The sequence below is a fragment of the Vicugna pacos genome, chromosome 7, assembly GCF_048564905.1.
Source record: "Vicugna pacos chromosome 7, VicPac4, whole genome shotgun sequence".
Taxonomy (NCBI): Eukaryota; Metazoa; Chordata; class Mammalia; order Artiodactyla; family Camelidae; genus Vicugna; species Vicugna pacos.
Genome location: NC_132993.1, coordinates 78,229,648 through 78,257,264, shown reverse-complemented (window position 1 = coordinate 78,257,264; position 27,617 = coordinate 78,229,648). Strand labels below are relative to the sequence as shown.

General features: G+C 41.0%; 1 protein-coding gene and 1 non-coding gene across 2 annotated transcripts; both read left to right on the top strand.

Moving 5' to 3' along the window:
* On the top strand, positions 1-25,631 carry SLC26A3 (solute carrier family 26 member 3). Its single transcript, XM_006198520.3, has 20 exons — positions 1-176; positions 747-886; positions 2,382-2,492; positions 2,724-2,899; positions 4,156-4,320; positions 5,946-6,098; positions 6,552-6,634; positions 10,018-10,165; positions 10,274-10,387; positions 10,504-10,581; positions 13,888-13,983; positions 15,344-15,450; positions 16,565-16,634; positions 16,729-16,821; positions 18,234-18,329; positions 18,641-18,871; positions 20,589-20,643; positions 23,368-23,510; positions 23,639-23,704; positions 25,576-25,631. Exons 1-20 carry the CDS (start codon positions 46-48, stop codon positions 25,597-25,599), a joined length of 2,280 nt encoding a protein of 759 aa, XP_006198582.1. The 5' UTR covers positions 1-45; the 3' UTR covers positions 25,600-25,631.
* Positions 24,662-24,768, top strand: LOC116281363 (U6 spliceosomal RNA). The gene has a single exon (XR_004190811.1). It is a non-coding gene; the product is annotated as a U6 spliceosomal RNA (small nuclear RNA).
* Positions 25,632-27,617: the final 1,986 nt, after the last annotated feature.

The following is a 27,617-nucleotide window of genomic DNA, read 5'->3' as shown; positions in this document are numbered from 1 at the left end:
AGTTCCAAAGGTCTCACACTTACCACAGCCGTCAGAGAAAGCAAAATGATCGAACCCATTGGGAATCAGTACGTTGTGTCCAGGCCAGTGTATTCTGCAAATGCTTTTGGGGAAGAACATAAGAAGAAACAGAGATATCATAAGACATTTCTGGATCGTCTCAAACAGTGTTGCAGGTAAGATTTTTTTTTTTTTAAGGTACTGACGGGCATTAGAAATAGATGAAGCACTTTCTCTGCAGTTTTTCAGCTTCCAAGCTCTCCTTTCTAGCTGTTGCCCATAGCCTCCGGAGTCTTTTTCTCTTTGGTCTCCAAACCTCCTACTCCCTGCCAGGGCTGGAAAGGTAGTCTCTAAAATGAACACCATCTTGGCTCTCAACACAATCTTTCCATATCAGAGGAGGAATAGATGAAGACAGAGGAAACTTCTCAAAGTGCTATAAGCAGAAATTGACACAGTGTAACTGATTATACTTCAGTTAAAAAAAAAATCCGAAGTGGGGTACAATACAAGCTGAAGATGACAAATTAGTTTATTATAGCTAAAGAAAAGCAACATTTTTCTTAAGAAAAAAATCCTTTTGTGGTGGTCAGGGAGCAGTTGACATGGCAAGGAGGTAAATGTTAGTGGGAAAGTTAAAGTACTTGAATATATTACCTTTACCAATTTTTCCATCTGCAGTTGGGTGCTAGACTTAAAATTGGATGTGCATTAACTGACCTGTGGCTCTCAATGTTTTCTTTCAGCTGTTCCCCGCAAAAGGCCAAGAAAATTGCCCTCTCCTTGTTCCCTGTAGCATCTTGGCTGCCAGCGTACCGCATAAGGGAATGGCTACTCAGTGACATTGTTTCTGGGATCAGCACAGGGCTGGTGGCTGTACTACAAGGTAACTTTTTTTTGAGATGTAATTCATAGATGATAAAATTCAATCTTTCAGTGTGTAAAGTCAGTGTTTTCTTACATTGTAGTGTAATTGATTTACAGTGTTGTGTTGGTTTCGGATATCCAGCAAAGTGATTCAGTTTTACATATGTATGTCTGTATATATGTATATATATTCCTTTTCAGATTCTTTTCCATTGTAGGTGATTACAAGATACTGAATATAGTTCCCTGTGCTATGCAGTAGGTCCTTGTTTATTTGTTTTATATGTAGTAGTGTGTGTATCTGCTCATCCCAAACTCCTAATTTATCCCTCCCCCTGCTCTTTCCCCTTTGGTAACCATAAGTTGGTTTTCTACATCTGTGAGAATTTGGTATTTTGGAGGGATACTCACAAGGCTGTGCAACCATCACCATTATCTAATTCCAAGACATTTTCACCACAACCACCCTCAAAATCTCTTGCCTATTAACAGTCACTTCCAATCCGCCCTCCACCCATCCCCGTTGGCAACAAACTTCTGTCTCAATGAATTGGCCTATTCTTGGCATTTCATGTAAACAGAATCTCAGAATATGTGGTCTTTTGTGTCTGGTTTCTTTCACTGAGTATAACGTTTGCAAGTTTCATCCATGATATGTGGGTGCTTCATCATGAATGAATAATATTCTGCGGTAGAGATAGACTACATTTTGTTTGTCCATTCATCAGTTGATGGCCTGTGGCTATTATGAATAATACCATTATGAACACTTGTACACAAGTTTTTTTGTCAACATATGTTTCAGTTCTCTTGGGTATGTACTGAGGAGTGTAATTTCTGTGTCACATAGTAACCCACTAGCAGTGGTGAAGGTTTAAATTGCTCTACATCCTTGTGAACACTTGCTATTGTCTGCTTGTGTTATGTTAGCTATCCTAGTGAGTTTGGAACAGCATCTGATTGTGGTTTTGACTTGCATTCCCCTAATTACTAATGATTTTTGAGCATCTTTCTGTGTGCTTAGTGGCTGCTTGTACATCAGTGGAGAAGTAGCTCTTTTACTATTTTGAATATTTTAAAATCAGGCCATTGTCTTTTTACTGTTGAGTTGCAAAGATTACTTATATATTCTAGATACTAGACCCTTATCCAAGATAGGATTTGCAAATAATTTCTCCCTTTCTGAGGGTTGTCACTTTACTTTTTTGATATTATCCTTTGAAGCACACATTTTTACATTTTGATGGAGCCCAATTTATCTGTTTTTAATCGGTTGCTTATGCTATAGGTGGTATCGTTTCTAAAAAACCATTCCCTAATCCAAGGTCACAAAGGCTTGCACCCAAGTTTTCTTCCACGAGTTTTATAGTTTTCCCCCTTACATTGACATCTTTGATACATTTGAGTTAATAATGTAATTTTTAAGGTGCAATCTTAGATACTTGAAGAACCAAATGAAAACTTCTGTGATCCACGTGCATGCAATAAGGATATCGATGCTTGTATATTTGCAGGTTTAGCATTTGCTCTGCTGGTCACTATCCCCCCAAGCTATGGATTGTATGCAGCCTTCTTCCCTGTCATCATCTACTTTTTCTTGGGCACATCTAGACACATATCTGTGGGTAAGTGAATTACTGGGCTAATTAACGCTCACACCACTTTTTCTTTATGCATGCCATTAGCCACACGTAGTGTCAGTGCCAAAATATGCCTAATCCAGGAAAAGAGTCATAGGACAGGGGCTTGGGGAAGGAGGCCAGGACTAGAGATGACAGTCTTTATATGCCACATTATGGCTGAAAGACAGTTGTGCTGGGACTATAACTGACTATAACTCAACCTCTCTCTATTAGGTCCATTTCCAGTTCTGAGCATGATGGTGGGAGCAGCAGTTGTGAGATTAACCTCAACAGACGAGACAGGGGATTCAATTGTCTCTAATAGCTCCATGAGTAATGATTCATCGTTATTAGATGAGCGGAAGGTGCTGGTGGCTGCGTCAATCACAGTTCTTTCTGGAATCATCCAGGTGAGCACTTTGTCACATAACCTACCCTCCCCAATCTAATTGCCCCGACTGGTACCCATCTTTCTGGTTTTTCTCCTTTGTGCCACCCCTCCTAACTCTTCCCATGAATTCGTATGTCTCCTCCAGTGGCCCATAAGAAATAGTTTAACAACCAGAAGTGGAGAGGCAGATCCGCAAGGCAAAGATGAGCGAATGTGCATCTAGAGAGGAGGAAGAATGAGAACAGGGAGGCACATGTGGTGACAAGTGAAATGCTGATTTCAGTAAAATACCTGGGAATTGATATACTCACCATAACCACAGAGAAACTGGAAGCTTCAGAAATTTTTTCTTTCTAATTCCTCATTAACTGTAATCTCATTGGAAGGGATCAAGGCTTAGTGTTTTGAATTGTCCATCTGAAATATTTGGAGATCGTGGAAAAGGGTCACAGAGGGATCTGAAGCTCGCCCCCAAGCCGCACCCCCGACCCCATGGCTGGGTAGTGAAAAACGTCACAGACTCCTTAAGACCTTGCCAACTTTTATGCTTAACGACATTGTTGGTTAAGACCATTCCTTAAAGAAAAAAAAAAAGTCAATTCAAACCAAGACAAGCGTCTTGACCAAGGACGGGGTCAGTTCTCCCCAGTGCATTTCTGATCCCAGCACCTTTGGACATTCACAGCTCCAGCTGTATTCCGGGGACAGAAGTGGAGAGGCAGGCCAGGAACCCATCCATTCACTTTCGCAAAATCCCGAGGCTTTGGGGGGAAATGAACCAATTTTGCTCTCAGTTAAAACTGAGCACTTTTGTTGTCATACGCAGTTACCTATTTCTTAACGAAAGTCGAGCGACTTGTTTGAGGGCAACTGAATGGATGTTCATCCATGCCTGTGACAGCAGCTAAAAAGGGTAACTTAAAATTCCGTGGGAAAATTCATGAGGGCTGATGCTAGATAAGAAAGGCTTATGGATGAGTGTCCTAAAGATACCGCAACTTCAAAAGAGGGAAGAGAGGAAGCCTGTGACTTCTTGAGGGTGCACTAGACTTGAGTCCTATTTGAATGCCAGGTAACATTCCACCTTGGTGGGTGGGATCGGGGAGGGAAGGACCCTGAACGGGAGATGTTCCAGGAGGCAGCGGCACTGGCTTCTTCAAGGCACACGAGTACAGGGCGAACCTCTATATTGGACTCATTTCAGTGGCTGGTCCTTCAGTTTGCCGAGGGGTACTCTGAATCTACACTCACAAAGGCTTTACCTTCTCTTTCCAGTTGCTCATGGGGGTTCTGCAGCTGGGATTCGTGGTGATATATTTATCTGAGTCTCTGATCAGTGGCTTCACCACAGCTGCCGCTATTCACGTTCTGGTTTCCCAGCTCAAATTTATTCTTCAGCTGACAGTCCCAGCACACACTGATCCATTTTCCATCTTCAAAGTAAGTATTCCTCTTGCTTAAAAAATATTGGAAGGAAGGGCAGAGCTGAGTGGTAGAGTGCATGCCTAGAACACTTGGAAGTCCTGGGTTCAATCCCCAGTGCCTCCGTTAAAAAAATAAATAAAAATATGAAAAGGAAGACATGTATGTATATGCATGACTGGGGCATTGTGCTGTACACCAGAGACTGACACTTAGTAATTGACTATACTTCAATACAAACAAACAAACAAACAACAAACAAACCGCATTACCTCCTGCCAACAACAAAAAAATACGGAAATAGGTGAAATTTACTAGCATGTTTCCCGGAGGACTTTGCTTTCATGCTCTTGTGGCGGGGCTTACCTACAACTTCCAAGAAAGCGATGGGTTGTGAAATGTATTCACATTAAGCACAAGTTAGTGGCAAAAAGAACAACACTGAAAATCTCCCATAGCTGCCATACAGCTACTGTGAAGAACAGAAATTAAGTATCACTTCTTTTCAATGTTTAAAAAGAAAAAAAGCCAATGCACATTATTAAAAGCATTGTCCCAAGTTTTAAAAATGTCCCCAAAATCTTGTTTTGAAAGAAACGTGCTAATTGAGTAGCAGTGCATCTCTATTTCTGAAAAGCTGGTCTTAGTCTTTTAGAACTGAAGTTCTTCTGACTCTTTTATGCAAAAGGCAGTGGGCCAATATGCAAAATAGAACATATGTGTTTCCTCTAGAGGATGCACTGTAGAACAGACAGTGTTCTTAGTGCTTCTGATTTTATGTGTTTAAATCCTCAGCCTTTTTTTTTTTCTGGGAGATTCTAGCTAAAGGTTTGTCTATGTCTTTTATCTTTTCAAAAATCCAGCTTTTCCTTTCATTGATCTTTTCTATGGTCTTTTTAGTTTCTATTGCTTTTCTTTTCACTCTGATCTTTGTTATTTCCTTCCTTTTGCTACCTTTGGGCTTGTTGGCGCTTCTATCAAGGCAGTCTTCGGGAGTCTGAGATAGAACTTGCTCCAGATTGGAGCCAGCACTGTCTCACCCCCATCCAGAGCCATCCCAGAAGTGGAATCTTCTGGGGGCAATTTAGGATCTAGTTTGGACCTGCTTGAGCCATTCCAGATCCCATAGATAAGGAATACAGTGCACAGTTAGCCAGGAAACTATTTTCCAGAAGTGACAGATTCAACAAAAAAATAAGAGGGGTCTGAACCCTACAAAAGACTAACAATTAAGGGATACATGCTGAGAAAAACTATTAGAAATCAGAAGTTATTCCCTGAACAGAGCAATAGTGTTGTGAAATAAAAAATGATGGCAAAGAGACCTAAGAGCAGAAGAGACCAGTTACAAAAATGTGAAGAGCATCCAAGATATCAGCCGAAAGAGATTTTCAGCAAAAATGCCAGAAGTATCCCTGAATCAGTGTGGTTGACGGTGCTGCACTAACTCACCTTTCTTGTATCTCCATGCTGGTCTCGGCAGTGACTCCACTCACGGTTCACATGAGCAGAACAGGGAATGACTATCAGTCTGTCAGTCCTTTTGCTTCTATGTTTATTTTTATCTGTTTGGAAGTAATTGTGTTGTGTCCAAATTATACACTAATGTAATACTTGGTTGTTTTTTGCTTTTATACTTTTAGGTACTAATTTCTGTATTCTCACAAATAGAGAAGACTAACATTGCAGACCTTGTGACATCCTTGATTATCCTAGTGATTGTATCTGTGTTTAAAGAAATAAACCAGCGCTTCAAAGCCAAACTTCCAGTGCCCATCCCAATTGAACTCATCGTGGTAACTTATTGTCTTAAGACTTTCTTTCATTAATACGCTAGTCCTGTGTTTTCATGTCGGAAGTCCTTCACCATGTGTAGATCAGGAAGTTTTAGTGGGACCAGCCCCCCTCTGCAGTCTCTGGGTATGATATTTAGTATGGTTTTCTCTTCATTCAGAATTTAACAGCTTCCTTTGATGATCTGGGGTTATTCTTTCCACGTAAGACAAGGGTGGTGCGGAGAGCAGGACCTGTGAGAATCATGGTGATACAGCTACTGGAATCAGGGCTGTGATTCCCAGCTCCAGTGGTGCATTGCAATTGCCTTGGAACTCTTCAAAAAGTAGCAAAACCTGAGCTTGAGATTCTTATCTAATAGGTCAAGGGGTAGCTTTTGGCAACAGCGGTTTTTTCAAAGCAGGTTTCTTCGTTACATCTCCTATTTCTAATCTGGGCAATTTGCAACTTTGCAGACGGTGATCGCAGCAGGCGTGTCCTACGGCTGTGACTTCAAGAACAGGTTTAACGTGGCCGTGATTGGGGAGATGAAAAGAGGGTAAGTGTGTCCCTTATGATGGCCTCTCCAAGCGCTAATTAGAAAGTAAGCACACGTGATGGAGGACTCCAAGCTGAAATGCATTCCCCTGTCTTAGAACCCTCCCTGCATCTGGCATCTATAATGCATCCAGGAGGAAGGTTCACTATTCTTGTAGGAAGGAGGCACCAAGGACACGAGTGTCTGCAGTTCGTAAGATCAGAACGTTTCTGTGTGTGGAAGAACTCACACACCAGAGGAGGAGGGACTCACATGGAAGTAGAAGGGAGATAGTAGGCAAATTAAAAAAAAAAAAACACTAGGCAAATTAAACTTGCTTCTCTTCATAAAAAAGAACCAAATGAAACCAGATTTCCTTGGCCATAAATTACTATAAACAATATGCAGTGTTTTGTGTGAGGTTGCTAGAGCCAAGTGCCGACAGTTCAAAGGAGACATTGAAGGAATACCTGGCCCACACGGCTTGAGCAGTCCACATGGGCACACTCTGTCCTTTCTCAAGATCAAGTTCAAAACAAGGCCAGAGCAACTGTTACCTCTGCAGCAGGATGGGGGGTCCAGTCTGTATGTGGAATTTGAAAGCATATTCCACTGCATTTATTGGATTGAGAAGGGAGATCCCATTTTGTGCTCTTTCTTCTCGCTGCCCTCTGACCATAGCATCAGTTTCTTCCAATTTATTTACCAAGGGAAGGTTATATTCCTATCTAAAAAAAAAAAAAAAGACCTCCTTCCCTCTTCATGCTTACGGAGTATTTGAAAATTCCAGGCATCAGCATTTCTATGTAGTGCCTTGTTGACTTAAAAATAGCTACATTCTATTAAAAGCAAATATATATATTTTTTAAAAATATTTTTACCGTCAGATATTCATTTGTTACACTTTGTGAATCACAAACATCACATTTACAGAATTTTAGTTTTTATTGACATGTAGTTGATTTATAATGTTAATTTCAGGTATACAGCAAAGTGATTCAGTTAGACATATACATACATAGTTTTTTTTAGATTCTTTTCCATTATATGACAAACATCATTTTTAATTTAAAAGGTAGAAATTAGGCTGAAGCCAAAAGACTATTTCTAGGGTTTCTCTCTACTCTGCAGCTTTCAAGTGATTACACTTTATTTAAACATCTTGGGAGACTAGACAGACAGACAGATAGAAAATTTTAAAGGATCTCGTCAGAAAGGTTTTGGAAATAAAGGATAAACTTAAGATCCCTGGGTTACAATCTCAGAGACATTACTTAGTAAATATATTTTATATTTTAAATGTCTGTGGATGTGTCTCCACAGTGTGTGCAGGTGGGGAGGAGGGTAACTCATGTATAGGTCTTTGTGAGCATAATGGGGAGGCAGGTAGCCCCGCAAGCAAAGTCAGGTTTCCTAGAGGCAGAGTGCCCTGGTGGGATTTACTTCTGACTCACTTCCTGATCTTGGGCAAACAATTAAACTCTGTGCCTTAATGTCTTTGGCTGTAAAAATGGGGCTAAAAATAGCAGTTGTCACATAGGATTCTCGTAAGGATCAAGTGAGTTAATACATGTGATGAGCTCCTGTGCCTGGCCGTCACAGTATTTTATGTGACTCTCCCTCCCACAAAAATTGTGAAGACAAGGAAACAAGTTTATTATCATCACTTTACAGATGAGGAACCTGGCTCCAGGAAGGGTAAGTGGCAGAGCCAGGAAATGAATCAAGTTTTCAGACTGTAAATCTCCACCACGCCCCTCTGTCTATGGTGTTTAGAGGCCGGAACGGAAGAATCATCACCTGGGCTTCTGGTTATTTGGTATAAAATGCAAATTTTAATTATATCGCTGATTTTAGGTTTACATACATGTATAATATTCCAAGCCAACTTTCTGATTTTTTTTCATTTTTTTTTCTTATTTCTTTTTTTTAATGGAGGTACTGGGAATCGAGCCCAGGATCTCATGCCTACTAAGTATGCACTCTACCACTGAGCTCTACCCACCCCCTCAACTTTCTGATTTATGATAGCTGCAGAATACAAAATAATAGTACTTCTTCAAAATTAGAGCTAAAAATGTATTCACATAAATATTCTCACAACATGAACGGCAATTAAGAAAGAGTTAACCCACTTCCAGTGAGTTTTAGGTCAGAAACAGATAATTATAGGCACTCAGCATTCTAGTTAAGTGATGTTGAGTTTGAGATATTAGTTTTATAATACAATTAGTATTGATCATAAAAAAAGAACTGAATGAAACCAGATTTCCTTGGCCATAAATTACTGTAAACAATAGTGCTTTGTGTGAGGTGGCTAGAGCCAGGTCCTAACAGTTCAGAGGAGACACTGAGTGAGGCATAAGCCCAGAAGTAGCCTCTGGGAATTGAATGTTTCCCTGACACTATGTCACTTTAAATAGAAAGCCACTCTCCCTCAGGGCCACGGTCAGCTCTAGCAAGTCTGCAGAGTGCAGGGCAGAGTCCAACACCCATATGTTTGTTAAGGATTTTCCATGAAAAGGTTATTGTTATCAACGCAGGGAAGAATTTCTTGCTTTCCTTGTCTCAGAATTGTGTTTGCTCGGAGGGCCTTCATCCACAGGTAACTATTGGAGGCATCGTGGGTGATGCTTTGCAACCCAGCGTAACAATACAAGTAAGATCGGAGGCATTTTGTGTGAAGCTTATATTGATAAAAGTGTACAAAAAAAAAGTGTACACTGTCACGTAGCTATCCTAGCAAAATCATATCAGGTTTATCGCTATCATTGGACTGGATTTACAATCTTATATCAAATTCAGGCAGCCTTACTTTCCTACAGTAAGGTAACAGATTCCAAAGTTTTCAGCAGTGTGAAATTCTTGCCAGTCAGACTCCAAAGTGAGGCAAACGCGGCCTAGTTTGCATTCATTCATTCATTCATTTGCCCAACAATTACTGACCATCTGATACATACTGTGAAGAGTGTTTGGTCCAGATCATAGAACAGTGAACCAGTCCCTGCTCTGGGTCTGGGAGGAGAGTTGGGTGAGGAGAGAGGGAGGGATGAAGACAGGAGACACCAAGAACTGGGGAAGCCCAGAAAATCTCACCTACCCCCGACCTTGGGGGTGAGAAAGGACTTTCTAGGGGGAAGGGTGGGGATGAGGGGAGTGGTTCAGGCAGAAGGAACAGCGATGAGACGCTGTCAAGGTGAGAGAATGGATGATGAGAAACAAACAAAAACAGCTTGGTAGAGTTGGAGCATAACTTCTGGGAGATGGTGGTGATTGAGCTGGATGGTGGGAAGGTGGGTAACTGTGGCCTTGCTAAGGAATTTGGACTTTTCTTGAGAGCAAATGGGTGCCGCTTGAAGGTTTATAAGCCAGCGGGCAACATTCTGACTTACGTTCAATTTCAGATTTCAGCCCCCTATCACACCTGACGTGCAGACTTTCCAAGATGCCATCGGAGATTGCTTCAGCATTGCCATTGTTGGCTTTGCAGTGGCCTTTTCTGTGGCCAGCGTCTACTCCCTCAAATGTGATTATCCGATCAGTGGCAACCAGGTGAGGGTACCACCAGCACTGGGTCTCCTTGGGCCACTTTAATATTCTGTGTACTTAATATCAGTGATGCCACGCCTGAAAAAACGCTCCCCCCTGTTCTCCTGGCAGGAGTTAATAGCCTTGGGCGTCAGCAACATATTTGGGGGATCATTCAGAGGATTTGCCGCTAGTACTGCCCTCTCCAGATCAGCGGTTCAGGAGAGCACAGGGGGCAAGACCCAGGTACTGGGGGGTGTTGGCTGCAAGGCCATCCCGGCAGGGGTCCCTGGGGATTCGGAGCCCCGGGGGCAGGGAGGGGGGAAACTGAGCTGGTGACAGGCATGCTCTTCTCTTCCCAGATCGCTGGCCTTCTCTCCGCCATCATCGTGCTGATTGTCATTGTAGCCATTGGATTTCTCCTGGAGCCTCTACAAAAGGTAGCGCTCCTCTCCTTTGGAAACAGCTTTCTCCTTTGGGTGATGAATCAAAGACCCTGATTCTTAAACCCTGGGAGCACAAACTAAACTAGGAGAAATGAGGGATCTACAAACTCTCAGGTACTCTCTTGGCCAATACTCTAGGGGCCAAAAATATTCGTTTTTTTCCCCTGGCAGTATTTTATGAATGTGAGGAATGCAGGTGTCCAGCTACCTTATCTACTCTGGGCAGATTTGTAGCCCCAAATATAATTAATATTCAGATAGAAAGACATCCTGGCACTGTAGCTTCGATACCAATTGATGGAAGTGAAGATGTTTTTAAAGGTTAAGGCAATCAGGGCCTGTGTCTCATTCAGAGAATGGTGCTACCAGCCACACAGCCTGTTCTTAGGAATACGCCCGGTGGCTCCCAGAGCTTGGTTTGACTCCAAGACCAAAGCTGTCAGATTGCTGGGTGCGAGCCAACAGCCGGACACTGACCTTGCACCTCCACCCTCGTGGTCCTCTGTCCAGCTCTCCCAAACTGTTATCTTTGAGGTTTAGCTGAATGCTCTGTCCACTGCTGCAGCACCCAGATGACCCAAATGACAGCAGACCCTGAAAAGCACATCCAGGAAGCCAGGTGACGGTCAAGACACTGTTCTTTGTGGTGTTCATATGACCTGGAGGTAGTACCTGGAGCCCTGGTCAATCCTGGAGACCTACTTTTAATCCTAGCTCTGCCACTTAGTATCTGTGTATTTCAGGCAAATTGCTTAACCTCTCCGAACCTTGAGTTCCCAATTTGTAAACTAGGGAGGGAAATAGCACCCGCTTTACAGCATTGTTGCCAAAATTAAATGAAGCAATACATATCAAGTATTCAGCCCCAGGTGTGACACAGGATGAACCCTTCCTAGAGGAGAGCCTTTGTGACTATGGCCACTGTTGTTGCTATTCTGGTTCTACAAACATGTTATTACTGACTACAAAGGACATAGGGATAAGACCCAGCCCACCAAAATCGGTGGTTGTGATCTAGGCCTTTTTCCTTGTTGGGTGGTAGCTGGAACCTGAATTTTGTCCCAAATTTCTGGAATCCCAGGTTGGTCATCCCAAATCTGGCCAAATCTGTCTTCAAGCAGTGTGCAGTGCTGTGTGCCCAAATGACCCGCTCTTCATGTGCTCACCTACTGATTTCCAAAGGGATGGCATAAAAAGAGTCCAGAAGTCACCACCAAGGAATTAGAAGAATGTATATCTCAAAAATAAACCCAGGGAGGAGTATAGCTCAGGGGTAGAGCACATGCTTAGCATGCATGAGGTCCTGGGTTCAATCCCTAGTACCTCCATTAAAATAAATAAATAAAAACCTAATTACTGGCCCCCCCAAATAAAATAAATAAATGCACACATAACCCCCCTACATTGAGAATTCTGTCCTGTGTGCTTCTCCCCAGGTATACCCAGAATCTAAAAAAACCAAAAAACAAAAAAAAATTGCTATTTAAAATCCCATCTCTCATGAGTAAGCCACACCCAAGGATGTTAATCAAAGGCCCTACTGTAAAGGATCCATGTGACAATTTCTTCTTAGACCCTTGTGTCTGCAGTGTCTTTGTTTCATTTGAATAACTGGTCTGCCTCTTTTTATCATATGAAGGCAAAATAACCCTTCACAATAGCTAATAACAAATGTTTCTTGAGTGCGGACTAAGCAACGGCAGAGTTCTAAGCGTTTCATTTGTAGTTCATCCTTTATGTCAGTTCCAGTATGGATACCAGGTTCCTGGGAAAATGATTCCCCCTTTTCCTGTCTATGGCTTCTCAATGCTCGTGTTTCAAATTGTTTTTCAATGGAACACTGACCAAGTGGGAAATAATGCCTAATGGAAAGAAAAAATGAGATGTCTCTTCTGCAGGTGGCACATGGCTTGTTTTATACTAAAGTCCCCCAAAGCGAGAGGCGTACTGCGCAGGGTCCTAGGAACCTTTCCCACAGCTACCACAGGGGTGACATCTTGTATACCTAAACTACAGTACCAAAACCAGTCCGCTGAGATCGGCACAGTACTGTTAAAGCAGAGTACAGCCTTTATTCAGTTTCTACCATTTTTTAACTGGTGTGCATTTGTGTGCAATTTCCTTTTTAAAGTCACTTAAGACCATATTTCGCCTTCTAAACAACGACCTCTATTCTCACCGTGAGTAAAATTACCTGGTTAGGCATTACCTTATAAACAAACGTAACCTGTGAAAATAAAAAATGTTTGGATCATTTAAACTATCTTTGAGATAGGAAAATAAAAACCGTGTTTGTTTTTTTCTTGGACATTTTTTTTTTTTTATGGTAGGAAAGTAGTCAGTATGCAAATTCTCTAGTCCATTCAGAACGGAGCCGCTTGAATCGGGGGCAGGGGTTGGGGGGGCCTATTCCTTCCACCGCGTTAAAATCCAAATAGGGAAGAGAGCAGACTTGGCTATTCAGCATTTTTCACCTTTATGAGCATAATTCCCTGCAAGACAAAGGAGCTCATTTTGGCATGAGAAGAAACAGAGGGCTGAAGTGTTGCTGTAGCAGAGCTGAGTCACCCAGACTACTCTTGGTGCATCTACTATTCAGTGCTGTCAACATCAGGCTCTTTTTTCCCCACCATCAGGCTTCTCAAAGGGGCAGTTACTGCCTCTTCTGCTCCCTAGCTGATCCACTCATTCACTGAATAATGATTAAGCCCCTCCCACGTGCATTTACCCCTGCAGGTTCTGGGGACCTAGCCGGGAACAAGGCAGAGGCAGTTCATGCCGTCCCAGAAAGCCAGCCTCAAATCTCTGTTAATTCCTCCATGATCCTCCTCTTCCTCTTCCTCAGTGGCATGACTGCTGATTATCATCGAAGGTCTGAATTCTGATTCCAAGATTCAAAGCTCCCCATTTTTTTTTGAAGTATAGAGCAACCTTCTCTCCTCACCTATAATAAATAGACAAATTAGACACACACTAGACTATCTCTGATTGGGAAGAATTTATTTCAATCGTAGATCTTCAGATCTGCCTTTCTCTGTCCCAAGGTACAGGCTAGTAAGTGCTATCAGATCTTCAATGGCATGTCACTGTCACTGAGGCGGGAACAAATTCATCCTTGGGGACAGACCAGAGTCCCAGGTCTGGGGTGTCTCGCACAGCATTGCACACTGGAAAAGGGTATATCCTTCAATAGGCTTGGAGGCCCTTTAAAGGACTCGCTTATCTGCAACCTTCACCTTTGCTTCTATATGGTTTACTTGATTATCTCAAAGTACATCGGCGGTTTATGTGTTTTCACAGTCTGTCCTGGCAGCTTTAGCACTTGGGAACTTGAAAGGAATGCTGATGCAGTTTTCTGAGATACGAAGATTGTGGCGAAAGGATAAGTATGATTGCGTAAGTAGAGGCGATGGTATCCGAAAGGGAGATACTGGAATAGCATTTTAATGCTGATGTAGAATGCATATGTATATCGTGAACGAAGTGAAATTTTGTTTTTATACATCTGTTCAGGTAACCCAAGTTTGTTTTATTTGCTACCTTTAAGCTGCGTACTCTAATGATCATTCTCTGGGATTTTAATGTCAAAGGATGAGCTACTTGCTAGTAGGAAATAGTCCACGAAACACTGATAGAGAACTTCTTCCATTTGTTCTAAAAATTCTTGTAGTCATCTCCCAATGCCACAGGAACTCTCTGAATTTTAGGATATGCATTGCTTCTGTTCTTCATTACATCGTATGTTAGTTTCCAGAGTATCTGTGAAGAACTTAAATTCTGAACATTCCTTTTGGAAATACTCTACAAAGGCTCCCCTTGCTCTCAAGTGCCTTGCGATGAGAAGCAGTGTCCGTAATTATACCAGGGTCAAAGTCTGTGGTGTAAAAAGGCTCGTTAAACTTAGCCTATGGTAATAAACAAGCATAAAGTAATAAGCTACCCTTGGTTTAGTTTTCTCCCCATGGATAATTGTGAGGGATTTTAACACTTTTTTTTGGTATGCTAAAAATCCCATAGAGATAGCCTTTCATGAAATCTGCAGACCAAAAGGAAGAGATTAGCACAGACTCTACCAATTAATTGGCTGATCTTTTTTTTTTTTTGAAGTATAGTCAGTTTACAATGTTGTGTCGATTTCTGGTGTACACCATAATGTTTCAGTCATCCATACATACATACAGTCCTTTTCATATTCTTTTTCATTATAGGTTTTACTACAAGGTATTGAATGTAGTTCCCTGTGCTGTACAGTGGGACCTTGCTGTTTATTTTATATATAGCAGTTAGTATCTGCAAACCTCAAACTCCCAATTTATCCCTTCCTACCCTCTTTCCCCCGGTAATCATGTTTGTTTTCTGTGTCTGTGAGTCTGTTTCTGTTTTGCAAATAAGTTCATTTGTGTCTTTTTTTTAGATTCTACATATAAGCGATATCATATGGTATTTTTCTTTCTCTTTCTGGCTCACTTCACTTATAACAGGCTGGTTCTGGAATTCTAGCTGTGACAGATAGACTCAGTCATTTCCTTAAGTGGTTCAGGGATAGGATTAGAGATGGATACACTCTCTTTTGAATTTTTCTTAAAGATTTGCTTTGTGCTTTCATGCGACTCAGAACCTGAGCCAGGAGAAATGACCGCTGGAGGCAGGACTCTGTATTGGGCCCTAGAAGTTCATGCCTTCCCATAGCTCTAGACCAGAGACACTGTACTGAATCAGAGTAAACTGTAACGTGCACGCTGCCTTCTTTTGACAGCTGATCTGGGTCATGACCTTCATCTTGGCCGTTGTCCTGGGACTCGGTTTAGGCCTGGCGGCTAGTGTGGCGTTTCAGCTCCTGACCATCGTGTTCAGGACCCAGTTGTAAGTGCTCACTGCCTTCTGCACCCTCGCAGGCTTCGACCCACCAGTGTCGGAGGAGAAAAGCTTGCCACTGGTTAAGGGGAAAGTAGTTTAGTTGCCAGGAATGCACGTCTATCAAGATTGGCCGGTGTGTTCTTCCTCACTCCAAGGCCTGATGGTGAAAGAATGGCCCAGCCCTAGCACATGAGTCGAGGTCCCACCAGCTGCTGGTCGGCTCCCTGCTTTGACACCAATTCAAAGAAATCATAAATCTCTGAGTCTGTCTGCCCAGCTTTACACAGGAAGTCATTCTGTCCTGATCGGGTTTAATGTCTTTGCCTCAGACTTGTTAAACACAGGAAAGCATTCCTGAGAAGCCTGTAAGTTTCTCCGTATCTAGTGCAGAGTGGTTCCCCCGGCGGGTTGTTAAGATTGTACACCCACTGAGAATCATGGAGCCGGATCAGAGAACTTCTCAGAGGCCCCTGTCCTAAAATGCCACAAAAGCCACTTAGAATTCTTGATTCTTAACAGACACCCAGTCCAAACATCTTTTGGATTCTTAAATCTCTGCCGTATAATGTCACCACCAAGTGGTGGACTACGTGGCAAGGCAGAGAAATGAAGCTTTTTGGGCATCTGTGGAATGGGTTTTACCATAGTCAAAGCTGGTCCTGGACCAATGGAATACGTTTACATTGAGATGTTCCCACGCTCTTTTCTTCACTTACATTTTCACTCATTTCTTGGGGACCCCTCAGATGCAGAGACAAACTGGGTGGTCGTAGGCAAATTGTGACACTTCTTCATGACCTCATCCATACAGCGAGGTGATTGTATCTGCCGTATTTCACCGAGTAACTGTGATACTCAAAATCAAAGAGGCCACCGCACATGGGATTGCTTTGTAGACTGGATTTTACATCCAGGTGAATGGGAGGTGCTGTTCTAGGAACTGTGGGAGGATTAGTCAAATAAGGTGTTTGCCCTCTGGGGCATGATGGTGTGATGATTCCCCAACCTTTCAAACTTGGAAAAGTGAGCCGATTTTGGGATCCTAGGAAAGTAGCAATGTTAGCTTTATAAGCCTAACAAAGACGCATGGATGATTTCTTGGTGTCGATTTTCCCCGCAGTCCCAAATGCAGCACACTGGCTAATGTTGGAAGGAGCAACATCTATAAGAATAGAAAAGATTACTTGGAAGTAAGGAAGACTTTTTTTTTTTTACTTTGATTTGCTAAATGGTAGTAATATGAATCCAGAAGGCACCACCTAACACGATTTCTCTGCCTTACAGATGTATGAACCAGAAGGAGTGAAGATTTTCAGATGTCCATCTCCTATTTACTTTGCCAACATTGGTTTCTTTAAGCAGAAACTTATCGATGCTGTAAGGCTTGGGTTTATTAATATTTTTAAAAGTTCCGCTGAATGTCTAGGAATGAAATGCTTGTGCTGTAACGGGAGGGTCATTGATGTCACACATTTGAGACTGGGTTGTATTAGTGTTTTTGCTTCGTATGTCCCAGGGCAGGTAAAACTACCTTATAAGGGGTCCATTAACATGTTGGGTAATGAGACTCTTCCGATGCAGTCCAACATAGACACATTTTTTATTAAATTCTGCTGTAGAGTAAAAAGACTTAACCCCAAGACTTTGGGCTGCTGGATTTCAGAGATTTTCTACAGATTTTCTTTGGGAATCAACTTCAGAAACAACAAGAGCGTCTTTAATATTTGACTGCATCGTTGAAGAGATTCAGGATAGCAAATGAATATTTATTTTATAAGTGAAATGAATAAATATAACATAAATGAATATTTAACTCTAAATAACAGCTAGTGTCCCAGGTGGACTGGAGAGAAGATAACACAGAAGCAGTCTTTAAGGTTTAGAAACAAACGCTCAGCGCTCCTTGTTTTTTCGGTCTTTTTCCAGGGGGGAGGGGGTAGATAATTAAGTTTATTTATTTACATGTGTATTTCTTTAATAGCACTTAGTCTTGAAAATGCCTTCTGGTCTACTCTGCATACGGTTTCTGCCTTGAGCCCTAACTATTCTTATTCATCTGCTATGCATCACATATTTTTCTACCTAACTTTTTTTTTCCAACTTTTTATTATTTATGCAAAAATGAGATGATCTTGTATATATGCTTTAGACACTGTCCTTTTCACTTAATCTAGTGTCTCTCCATCTCACTACAATTATTTAGTCAAGGGTTTTTTACTACATAGTTTGAGCCTCCTTACTTATTACTCTGGAGCTAACTGCTGCCACAGAAAGAACACATTTGCTTTGAAAAGGGAAAAAGGGAGGCTACCTACAAACCTAATCCTGAAGTTATAAAATTAGAGCATATAGTAGTAGATACCATAAAATACAATCATGCATTTTAATAGACCAAAAATTCTATAGAAGCAGGGTACTAATTAGACGCCACTCGGATTCAACAAATAGAAGGGAAAGAAAATTCTCTAAGGGGTTGTGTGGACCGAAAACGCAAACAGATTCAGACAAGATTCAGACCCATTTGTGGGTGATTTATACACAAAACCTGGATGGTACAGAGGTTTTTGAATGTTGATGACTGCATCCAGGCTGCACAGACCATATGCTCTCGATGATGTTTATTTGGGCCACTTTTAAAATTTTGTTACAAACATCTTTCTGTGCCTCGGTCTCTCAAGCCATCCCACTTAATTATGCTATTTCGGGAGAATGATGCTATGAACTAGAATTGTGCTATGTTAAGTAGCAGAATATTCAGGACTCTTGTAACACAGCAACGGGTTTTTCAGATTGGCTTTAGTCCACTTCGAGTTCTACGCAAGCGCAACAAAGCTTTGAAGAAAATCCGAAAACTGCAGAAGAAGGGCCTGCTGCAAGTGACCTCGGTAAGCTTCTTGCCCACGTTCCTGTGTGTTAGAGCTAAAAGCTTAGGAAAACGTACTTCAAGACGTTGGTTTCATTCCTTTAAATGAAATACTGGATAAACAAGGTACCTCATGTATCAATTAGTGTCTTATTTTTAAATGTCAGCTTTGAGGGTCTCCTTAAAATTGTTACTCTCCAAATGAAAGAGTTTACAGTCCCATCGCTGGACCCAGCTTTGAATCTGTGCTTTGGAAGTTCACTGGTTACCCTTGACATACACAGTGTTTTTCTTGGTCAGAGTTCTCACACGTATTGTTACCCTCCCTTGCAGAAAGGATTTGTAAGTACTCTCGATGACTTCAAAGATTCCGATGATGAGCTGGACGATAAGACAGAAGAGCTGGATCAGCCAATCAATACCACAGACCTGCCCTTCCAGATAGACTGGAACGCGGACCTTCCTGTCAACATCGTGGTCCCTCAGATCAACATGCACAGCCTCATTCTGGATTTCTCAGCAGTGTCATTTCTTGACGTTTCTTCAATGAGGGGCCTGAAAACGGTAATTTCTTCTTTCTTAATGGAAACATACAATCAGTGGCAAAAGTTAAAAAAAATGGTGTGTGTGGAAGAATGCTCCTTTAGATAGTGCAACTTAAGTAGAAGTCAGTTTTAATCTTAGAAAATTTCCAGGTGGGGCGTGTTCAGGAAACTCTTTAAAAGTGCATTTCCCATGAGACTGCAGATAATTTTGAAGGCAACCAAACCTACGTATCTGATGTATGCTGGACCTGCTAGTAGACAACTATGCTCACACCCCTATCAAATTCCAGCTCTGCGGGGCTTTCGGATCCTTGCAGGCCTTGTATCTAAATTGTCCAGAAACAGAGATGTGGAAAGGTCTTGGGCAAAAGTGTAAGAGTGGATCCTGTTGTTTTTATCTTCATCTGTCATAAGCTGATGAAATTTCACTTGGCTATATAACAATCTGTTTGTCTATTTTTTGTTTGTTTGTTTATTTGGGGAGGAGGGGGGTAATTTGGTTTATTTGTTTGTTTGTTTTTTAAATAGAGATACTGGGGATTGAACCCAGGACTTCATGCCTGCTAAGCACACACTCTTCCACTGAGCTATACCCTCCTCCCACACTTTTTTTTTTAAGTAGATAAATGAAGGAGTAAATGTCACATGTGATTTAAAAACAGAACTGTAACAATCAGGTTGCAGGCTGTTTTCTCATCGCAGTTTTGTCAGCATTTCTAAAATACATCAGTTTCTAAGAGAAATGCAGAGATGAATGTAAAGAAAATTTAAGAAATTCCATGTCCCTTTCTTTTGCTTGTTTTTTTTGTTTGTTTGTTTGTTTGTTTTTTTTACAGAAATTTGCCTACATAAGAACCAAGCTAAGACAGGCTCTATTAAGTACAGGTTAACTGAATATAAAATTAGAATAGAGGATTGATTTCATTTCCTTCAAAGTTGTCTTTAAAAAAAAAACAAACCTTAACATCACATAACTTTCAAGCCTGCTTACTTTTTCTTTTCTTTCTTTGCTTTTGTGTCTGTTTTAGCTTTGGAAGAGAAATTACACACACACACACATAAAATTCATGTTTTGATCCCAGCAGTATGGCACAAAGGATAAGGATTCTGCCTTATGTTTTCTTAAGGCCCTAATTCTTAACTCAGTGCCCAGAGGAGGTTCTAAACGTGTTTATTGATGATAACAGTGATGTTAATGATTATCTAAGTTGATCAACAGTACAAGCTACTTTTCTTACCTTATATGACCTTGCTCACGCCCCTTCTGGCACTTGTTCTGAGCCTAGGGACCAAGAAAGTGGATAAGGATCCCTTGGTGCTAGGTACATCCAGTCGCCGTGGACAGGAATAATGAACAACATGTCGGTTCTGGAGTGTTTTTTTACTTTTATGTAGATTGAAAGCTCTAGTCAAGATCATCCCGTAGAAGAAACTGTCTTACAATTAAATCAGAGTCCATCTTTTGGGTTGAGGCAGAACATTTTCCCATCAGACATCCCTTGAGAACAATTGTTTCTAACTTCTTAGGGAAGAGGAGAGCTCTTTCGTTTGGATTTCTTTCTTTCTGTCCCAGAGTCTTGTGATTAACTTTAGTGTCTCTGTACTATTACCTCTTTTCAAAATGTAAAAGGCTCTGAAAGCAACATATCACCCATTAGGCAAAATTACGATAGTTTTCTTGACGTTTCTGACGAGTGAAACTGTTCCCTAAGGAGGATCTACTTTATTTTTAACAGATTTTGCAAGAATTTATCAGGATCCAGGTGGATGTGTATATCGTTGGAACCGATGGTAAGCTGTTTTATTTTTCTATTCTGACAGTTTCTTCAGGCTCACTGCTAGCACCCACTCTAAGCCCCTCCAAAGAACAGGTATTTTTTATGATTACCAAGAAGGAAATCTAATTTGTAGATTTCCAACAGAGATCTCTACAGAAATAACATCTGTACATTTTAGTTGTGTCCATACATAGTTCAGTTAACTTTACAATGTGTATCCTAGTATAACAGGCAGCAAAAAAGTGCACATTTTGTAACCATTTTTAAAACCCTAATCTTCCTGGGAAAGTAGGCTTGTTTTGTCTCTTCCTTGCCTCCCTTGATTCATCGGCCCATATTGACCTGGTTTCTGCTCCATGTCACCGATGAGGTTGCCCTTGCCAAGGTCATCAGCGATGTCCAGGTCGTGGAGATCAACTCCCGCCGTCCCAGCCTCATTCTCATGGTGCTTACTTTAGCATCTGGCCCTTTCTTTAGCCTCTGCCTCCCTGACTTCTGCCAGACCATTCTTCTGAGTCCCCTCCCACCAGTCAGAGTGCTGCGGGGTCTGACATTGGCTCCTCCCCTCTCCTTGACTGTCAGTCTTCCCCAAGCTTCAACCCTAAACCCTGTAGCTCAAATTCCCTGCACCTGACTCTCCCCAGTCAATCTCCTACGTGCTGAGGACTGCACGTATATCACCATGATAATGAATCCCCAAACCACTCCTCCAGCCCAGGCCATTTTTCTGAGCTGCAGACCCATGTATCCAACTGTCTCCATGTCCCCCACCCTGCCCCAGCACCCAAGATACACATATTCAAAGCCAAATATATTACCCTCCCTCCCCAAACGACTCCTTCTCCTCTCCTATCTCAGTCACTGCACTGCCACATACCCACCCAACCAAAGTAGAAACCTTGGGGCCATCTTTAATTTCTCCTCCCCTTCCCTCCAGAGTCAGTGAGTCACCATCAATATTTTCTGTTGAATCAGTCTCTTCCTCTCCATTTCTACAACCTTGATCCAGTGCCTTATCATTTCTTATCTAGGTCTTCTGGAAGAACTAACCAGTGTCCTTGTTTATCTCTAGAATGTTCTGCCATCCCATTTTTTGACTCATCCTATTAATCTTTCTCATGAAGCTTATAATCTATTAGGAAAGCCAGATAATAAACAAATCAGAGATATTTCAGGTAATAAGTGCTATAAAGCAAAGAGCAGGGTTCAGAGGCAGAGCAGCAGGGATGGTGCTCTTGTAGACAGATGATAGAGGATGTCCAGTAATGTGACATTTGAGCAGAGACTGGAGTGGCGTGCGGGAGTCAACCTTGACAGTGTCTTGGGGGAAAGCGTTTTAGGGAGAGGGGGCGACAAGCACACAGGTGCTGAGGAAGGCGTGAAATTGGCATCTTTAATTTTCATTCTCTACTAACTCCTTAACACCTACAGATATATTCTGGTTTCAATGCTTCTTTACAGCTAAAAATATTCTCTTGATCTCAGTAACCCTTTAATCTATGAAACAATTTACTCCTCCAACGTCCTAGATCTTTTGAAAGTGTCCCTTCCCACTACCTCTGCTGTCTGGTGTCCCTCTCAGTCCTTATCTAAAGATCACCACCTTCCTTCCCACTGCGCATCACTCGCCTCCATGCTGGGCTCTGGCAACTGCAAGGCCATCCTGTCTCCCTCAGTCACTGCTAGGTCTAGTCATGTTGAAAGCTTGCCGGTGAACACTTTCCCACCTCCAGGCTTTCGGACCTCTGTTCCTCCATCGTTCTCCAACCTCCAAGCCTTCTTTTAAATGGTATCTGCTTCATCAAGTCTTCCCAGAGTCCGACCAAGAGGGAGCAGTCTTTATCCTTCTTTCTCTGAATTTCCACAGCATATGATCTGTACCTCTCTTATTCATTCAACAAAAATGTGAGGACCCACTATGTGCATGGGCATTATTTTAAGAACTAAGAAAACATTAAAGAAAAAAATCAGATTGCTAATTGCCTTTATTATTCTATACACTTTCCTTTCATTAAGATAGTATATAAGCACTCTATCTGCCTCGAGGGCAAGATGCATGTCTAATTTATCTTTTGATTCTTCAAATTACCCAGCCAGAGTTTTGTATATAGTAGACATGAGGTAATATGTGGTTGAGTGATCTGTGCAAACAAGTGCTGGTTAGTGCCTACAAGAATAGGAGTCCTCAAGGATGACTGCAGGGGTAATGCAGGGTACCAAGGAGAATGTTTCCTGATGGAACCCAGCCACTTTGGGAAAATGGACTACAGTAAGTGATAAATAATAATAGGTCCAGCAATCCAGAACAACGGCACATCACTGGTCTATGAGCATGCTTTCTATTTTGGCAGAATCCCAATTTTTAGTAATAAGCCACGTTTGATGCTCTAGTCATGACGTGGGGAGATTAACTCACGAGGCTCCTGCCTAAAGAAAAGTGGATTGATTTTCTTCTAGGAACTACTAACAGTTTTTCTCATTGGAACCTTTTCCTTCTTTCTTTTTACATTAAGGCATTAATTGTGCAATCTTATTAGAACGGTGTCCTTTAGTTCCAGAAAACAGCGCACTAATTAATGGTATACTGGTATTGTACCATTGCAACCCCCAAACACCTAAACAAACATCAATGAAATGCACATTTGCAAATGGAAGTTCAAATTCCCAGCCTTAAGGAGAAACCTGTGGCCAGATAATGACTTCCTCCTAACTCTTACTCTTTCTTTCCTCTCTTCAGATGACTTCATTGAGAAGCTTGCACGGTGTAAATTTTTTGATGATGAAGTCACGGACTCAATATTTTTCTTAACAATCCATGATGCTGTTTTGCATATTTTGACGAAGAAAGATTACAGTACTTCCAAGTTTAATCCCAGTCAGGTACCAGCTTTTTGGTGACTTTCACATTCGTATAACCCATTCGTATCTGGGCTTCTTAAATTTCCCTTTCTTTTTCAACATTGGAAAAAAAATATTCCTAATCCATAATTCCATTCTGGTTTTCTCAGGAAAAAGCAGCAGCATATGATTTCGCCTTAAGTACAAATGGAGGATTACGTAATCGGGAATGCCAGGTGAGATTCTTCAACACGTTCATCTTTATATAAACATCACAACAAAAAAAAGTAGTGAAACCTCTTCCACTCTTCCAGCATTCTGCAGAAAGCCCAGCACGTGTTTGAGCCTCTGTGTCTCATCCTTAGAAAGCTGAAGCAATGCCAATCTCCTAAGGACTTTGTGGGAAGATAAACTCAGACCAGTTCAAGAAAGGATGGGAAAAAGAGATACTAGATCTCTATTAATGCAATATTGGGCATAGAAAGAGAGAACACTTTATGTCTTCAAAGTATTTACAACCAGGATCTTATTCTGGTCTTGTAATAATTCACAAGGCAGGGAAGGAATCACTCTTGCCATTTACATATGAATTTGTGATGGAGCAGAGAAGCCAATTGCACACTTCCTGACTCCCAGAAGCACGCGAAGCCCCAAGCACAGTGCCTAGCCCAGCACTGAAAAGTTAGGTTCCTTTACTTCCTTACTAGAGAGAGTTGCCAAACCCTCATTTAACTGGATAGGGCCATCTCGTTCTAGAACCTTCCTTTCTAGAATAGTCAGTCCTTTAAGGGACTCTCTCTAGTTTGGGAAAAGCAGAACTACAAATCAAAATTGGTTATCTGCTGTAAGCCAAGCATATGGTAGGTGAATTACATTCATGATCTCAATCCCTACAACAAAATGCAAAGAAGATATCTTCATTTCACAAATGAGAAGATTAGGAAGGGCTCAGAGAGCCTAACTAATTTGCTTAAGGTTGCACAGCAAAGTGACAGCAACAGGATTTGAAGCAAGAGCTGTCTGATGCCAAGACCTGTGCTCTGCACACCCTGTTCTACAGGCGCTATCCTTTGCTGAAAGACTAATGGAAGCGAGGGTCCTGAGAAAGAATCTAATAATTGTCTTCAAGTACGGGAGGTGGCTGGAGATATTTCTCTTATTTGAAGAAAGGTCTAGGAAGAATAGCAAAAAGGGTGCTCGCTTCGGCAGCACATATACTAAAATTGGAACGATACAGAGAAGATTAGCATGGCCCCTGCGCAAGGATGATACGCAAATTCGTGAAGCGTTCCATATTTAAAAAAAAAAAAGAATAGCAAAAAGGAATTTAGATTAGAAATTTAGAAATGGATAGCCTACGATAACCCTGTATGATTAAGAGTTTTATCAGATAGGAAAAGGTTAGATGAAAAAGCCATTCCAGAAAGTTAGAGAGACATAAGGATGGAGAGCTTTGAAGAACACCATGATTCTGTTTCCCAGGGCTGGGTTCCGGAAGAACCCACATCTAGCGCCTTGCCAGAGGCCCCTTTGAAAGAAAGCCTTGCCGGACATCCTCTGCCCAGTAGTTGGATTTAAAATTGTCACCAAGTTTTAAAGGATAAAATATAGGAACAGAATTTAAATCTGATGTCTGATCAAAGCTTTAGAACCAACTGTGGAACAGACTGTGGCCAGTCCCATCCTGTACCCGTTTCCCTATGTTAGAAAAAAGGAACATTTAACACTAGTTCTTCGTGTTGCTTAGAGGAAGATAAACCAGTAGTCATGGTTTGGCCACCAAAGTACATTACTACAACACATTATATTGTTATTTTGATTGAGTTAAATTAGGCCTCTGAAAGATGCATTTCTAGTACAACATGGTATCACATGAGTCTAATGTTAACCAAGTAGAAGCCATGGGAGGTATTTGATCATTAAAATTCAAGACAAAAAAAAAAAAAAGCTGGCTGATGACTCTGGTAAATTCTAGCTCCTAATTTTAATCAGATTGACCACATTTATGCTTTTTAAATACAGGATAGGATTATTAAAAGGGACAGAACTTAACAAGTCTTTTTTTTTAAGAAGTCTTTTAAAATAAGAATTTTCTATCTTCTTCCAGGTACCAATGGAAACAAAATTCTAATCAAAATATAATTCAGAAGGAATCCTCATCTGTCACATAAAGAACAACTTTATACCCAGAAAGTTACTGATAAATTCATACATTGTATGAAGAATATTTTTACTTGACAGAAATTATGTTTCAAACTTTGGAACGAGATTGTTCTAGCATGGTATATTTTTTCACATATCTAGTATAAAATTATGTGAAATACTCTTGATTTTATACCTTGTAGATTTATCAAAGGAAGAAAATTATTTTGTTTACATGTATATTTATAACATTAACAGATTTCTATCCAAGTCACTACCTTCGTGCATGTTTTGCAGTGTATTTGCACCACTGTTTTGAATCTTGTAATTTATACAGCTCCTGCTAATATATATCCCTTCATTAAGAATCAGTTGTACAGTGGGTGTGTCATGTTTTGTTAAATTTCTTGTTAGCTTTCTGAAACATGCTTGCTGTGGGTCCTCTTTGCAGTGATCTGACTGGAATCCTGCTGCATGAGCATCTTCTAAATCTCCTGTAATGAGACCTGTTTGCCCAGATTTTATGAATGTCACTATAGCTTTTGAAAGCACTCAACCTCCTATCCAGATTTAGACATAATCCTGATGCCGTATCTGTAACTATAACTACTTTTTGAAGCAAATCCTTATTTTTTTTCACCTCTTAGTATGAAAATTGTATATGTGGATGGAAGATATAAAATGAACAAGCAAGAAGGTGAAAAGTAAAGAGAAAACATGATAGGTAGACAGTTCTTCCTGGTCTCACCGGGAGGAAAGAAAAGATAGTTAAGAAACAGTATGACTCTTTCTTCACTGCTGCTGTTACTTGTAACTCATAGGACAGAATAACGCTCTAGAGTTAATTTAGCTGGAGAATGAGATTCAGCACATGCTTCTCTTTTTCGCTGGCACTGTTCTTGGTGCAAATTTGTATTTATTTTATGTAACAGAAATTAAACATCATCACCAAAAGAAAAAGATTCAGTGACCTCTGTTCAACATCAAACCACTCTGTCAATTGGAAAAGTTGTCCCAATTGTTTTAAATCTCACCTCTCAATATTTATTGTCAAAGTACCCTTCCATCCTTTACTGAGAGGGCTTGTCTATTGGACTTAAAACCAATTACAGAAAGGAAAACCAAAGGCTTATTTACATAGCTACTCGCAATTAAAGACCAGAATATCAGCACTCTTTATAGCAACGTTTCTTGAACTTTTTGAGCCATGGACACCATACAGAGCCTCGTGTACACTATGGAGTTTGGAAGAAAATACATACACACACATACATTTGTATATGATGCCCTATGAACCTCAGGTTAAGAGCTCTCTCTTTATAGAGAGCAAGAAGAAATTGAAAATATGAGACTACTTAATTGATCATTTGGCTCAGGAGTGGGGCAAAATCCTTAAGTAGAACTTGTCACTGATGTCTGCATCTTTCCAAGCAAAGATGTCCTCTGTACTCTTCTTGCCAACAAAATATCATAGAGCAGGAACAAGCACTCTAACTGTCATGACTCCATCACAATCCATTCAACCTCAATGTCTTAGAGATTCACTTATGCTCACCCTTCCATGTTTTTTCTCTGAAGCCTCTAAGGTGGATGTGCTTTGGGTAATGGGCCTCTACTTGCCTGCTTCAGAGCAAATATTGGAAACTGACTAGGGCAAAACCTCTGGTCCCTGATTGAGAAAGAGGCCAAGAGATTGTGTTGAAAGATAAAAATAAAACTTACATAAACCAAAGTAAGACTGAAGGGGAGATGTCCAGTGCTGCAATTGGGAGACAGAACCACTTGTGAAGAAACAGACACAGTATAGAAATTAAAGGTTGAAGCTCATACACGTTGAGCAGTTTATCTCTGAAATTATTTTTCTAATACTAACTTAAGCATTTGATACATATTCTTGTTTAAACACAGTAACTTACCACTTAGTAATGTAAATGAAATGTCTTAAATGCAAGCTTGACTTTACACTTCTAAGCAAGAACAGAGGAGATGTAATATCCGTCTGCCATC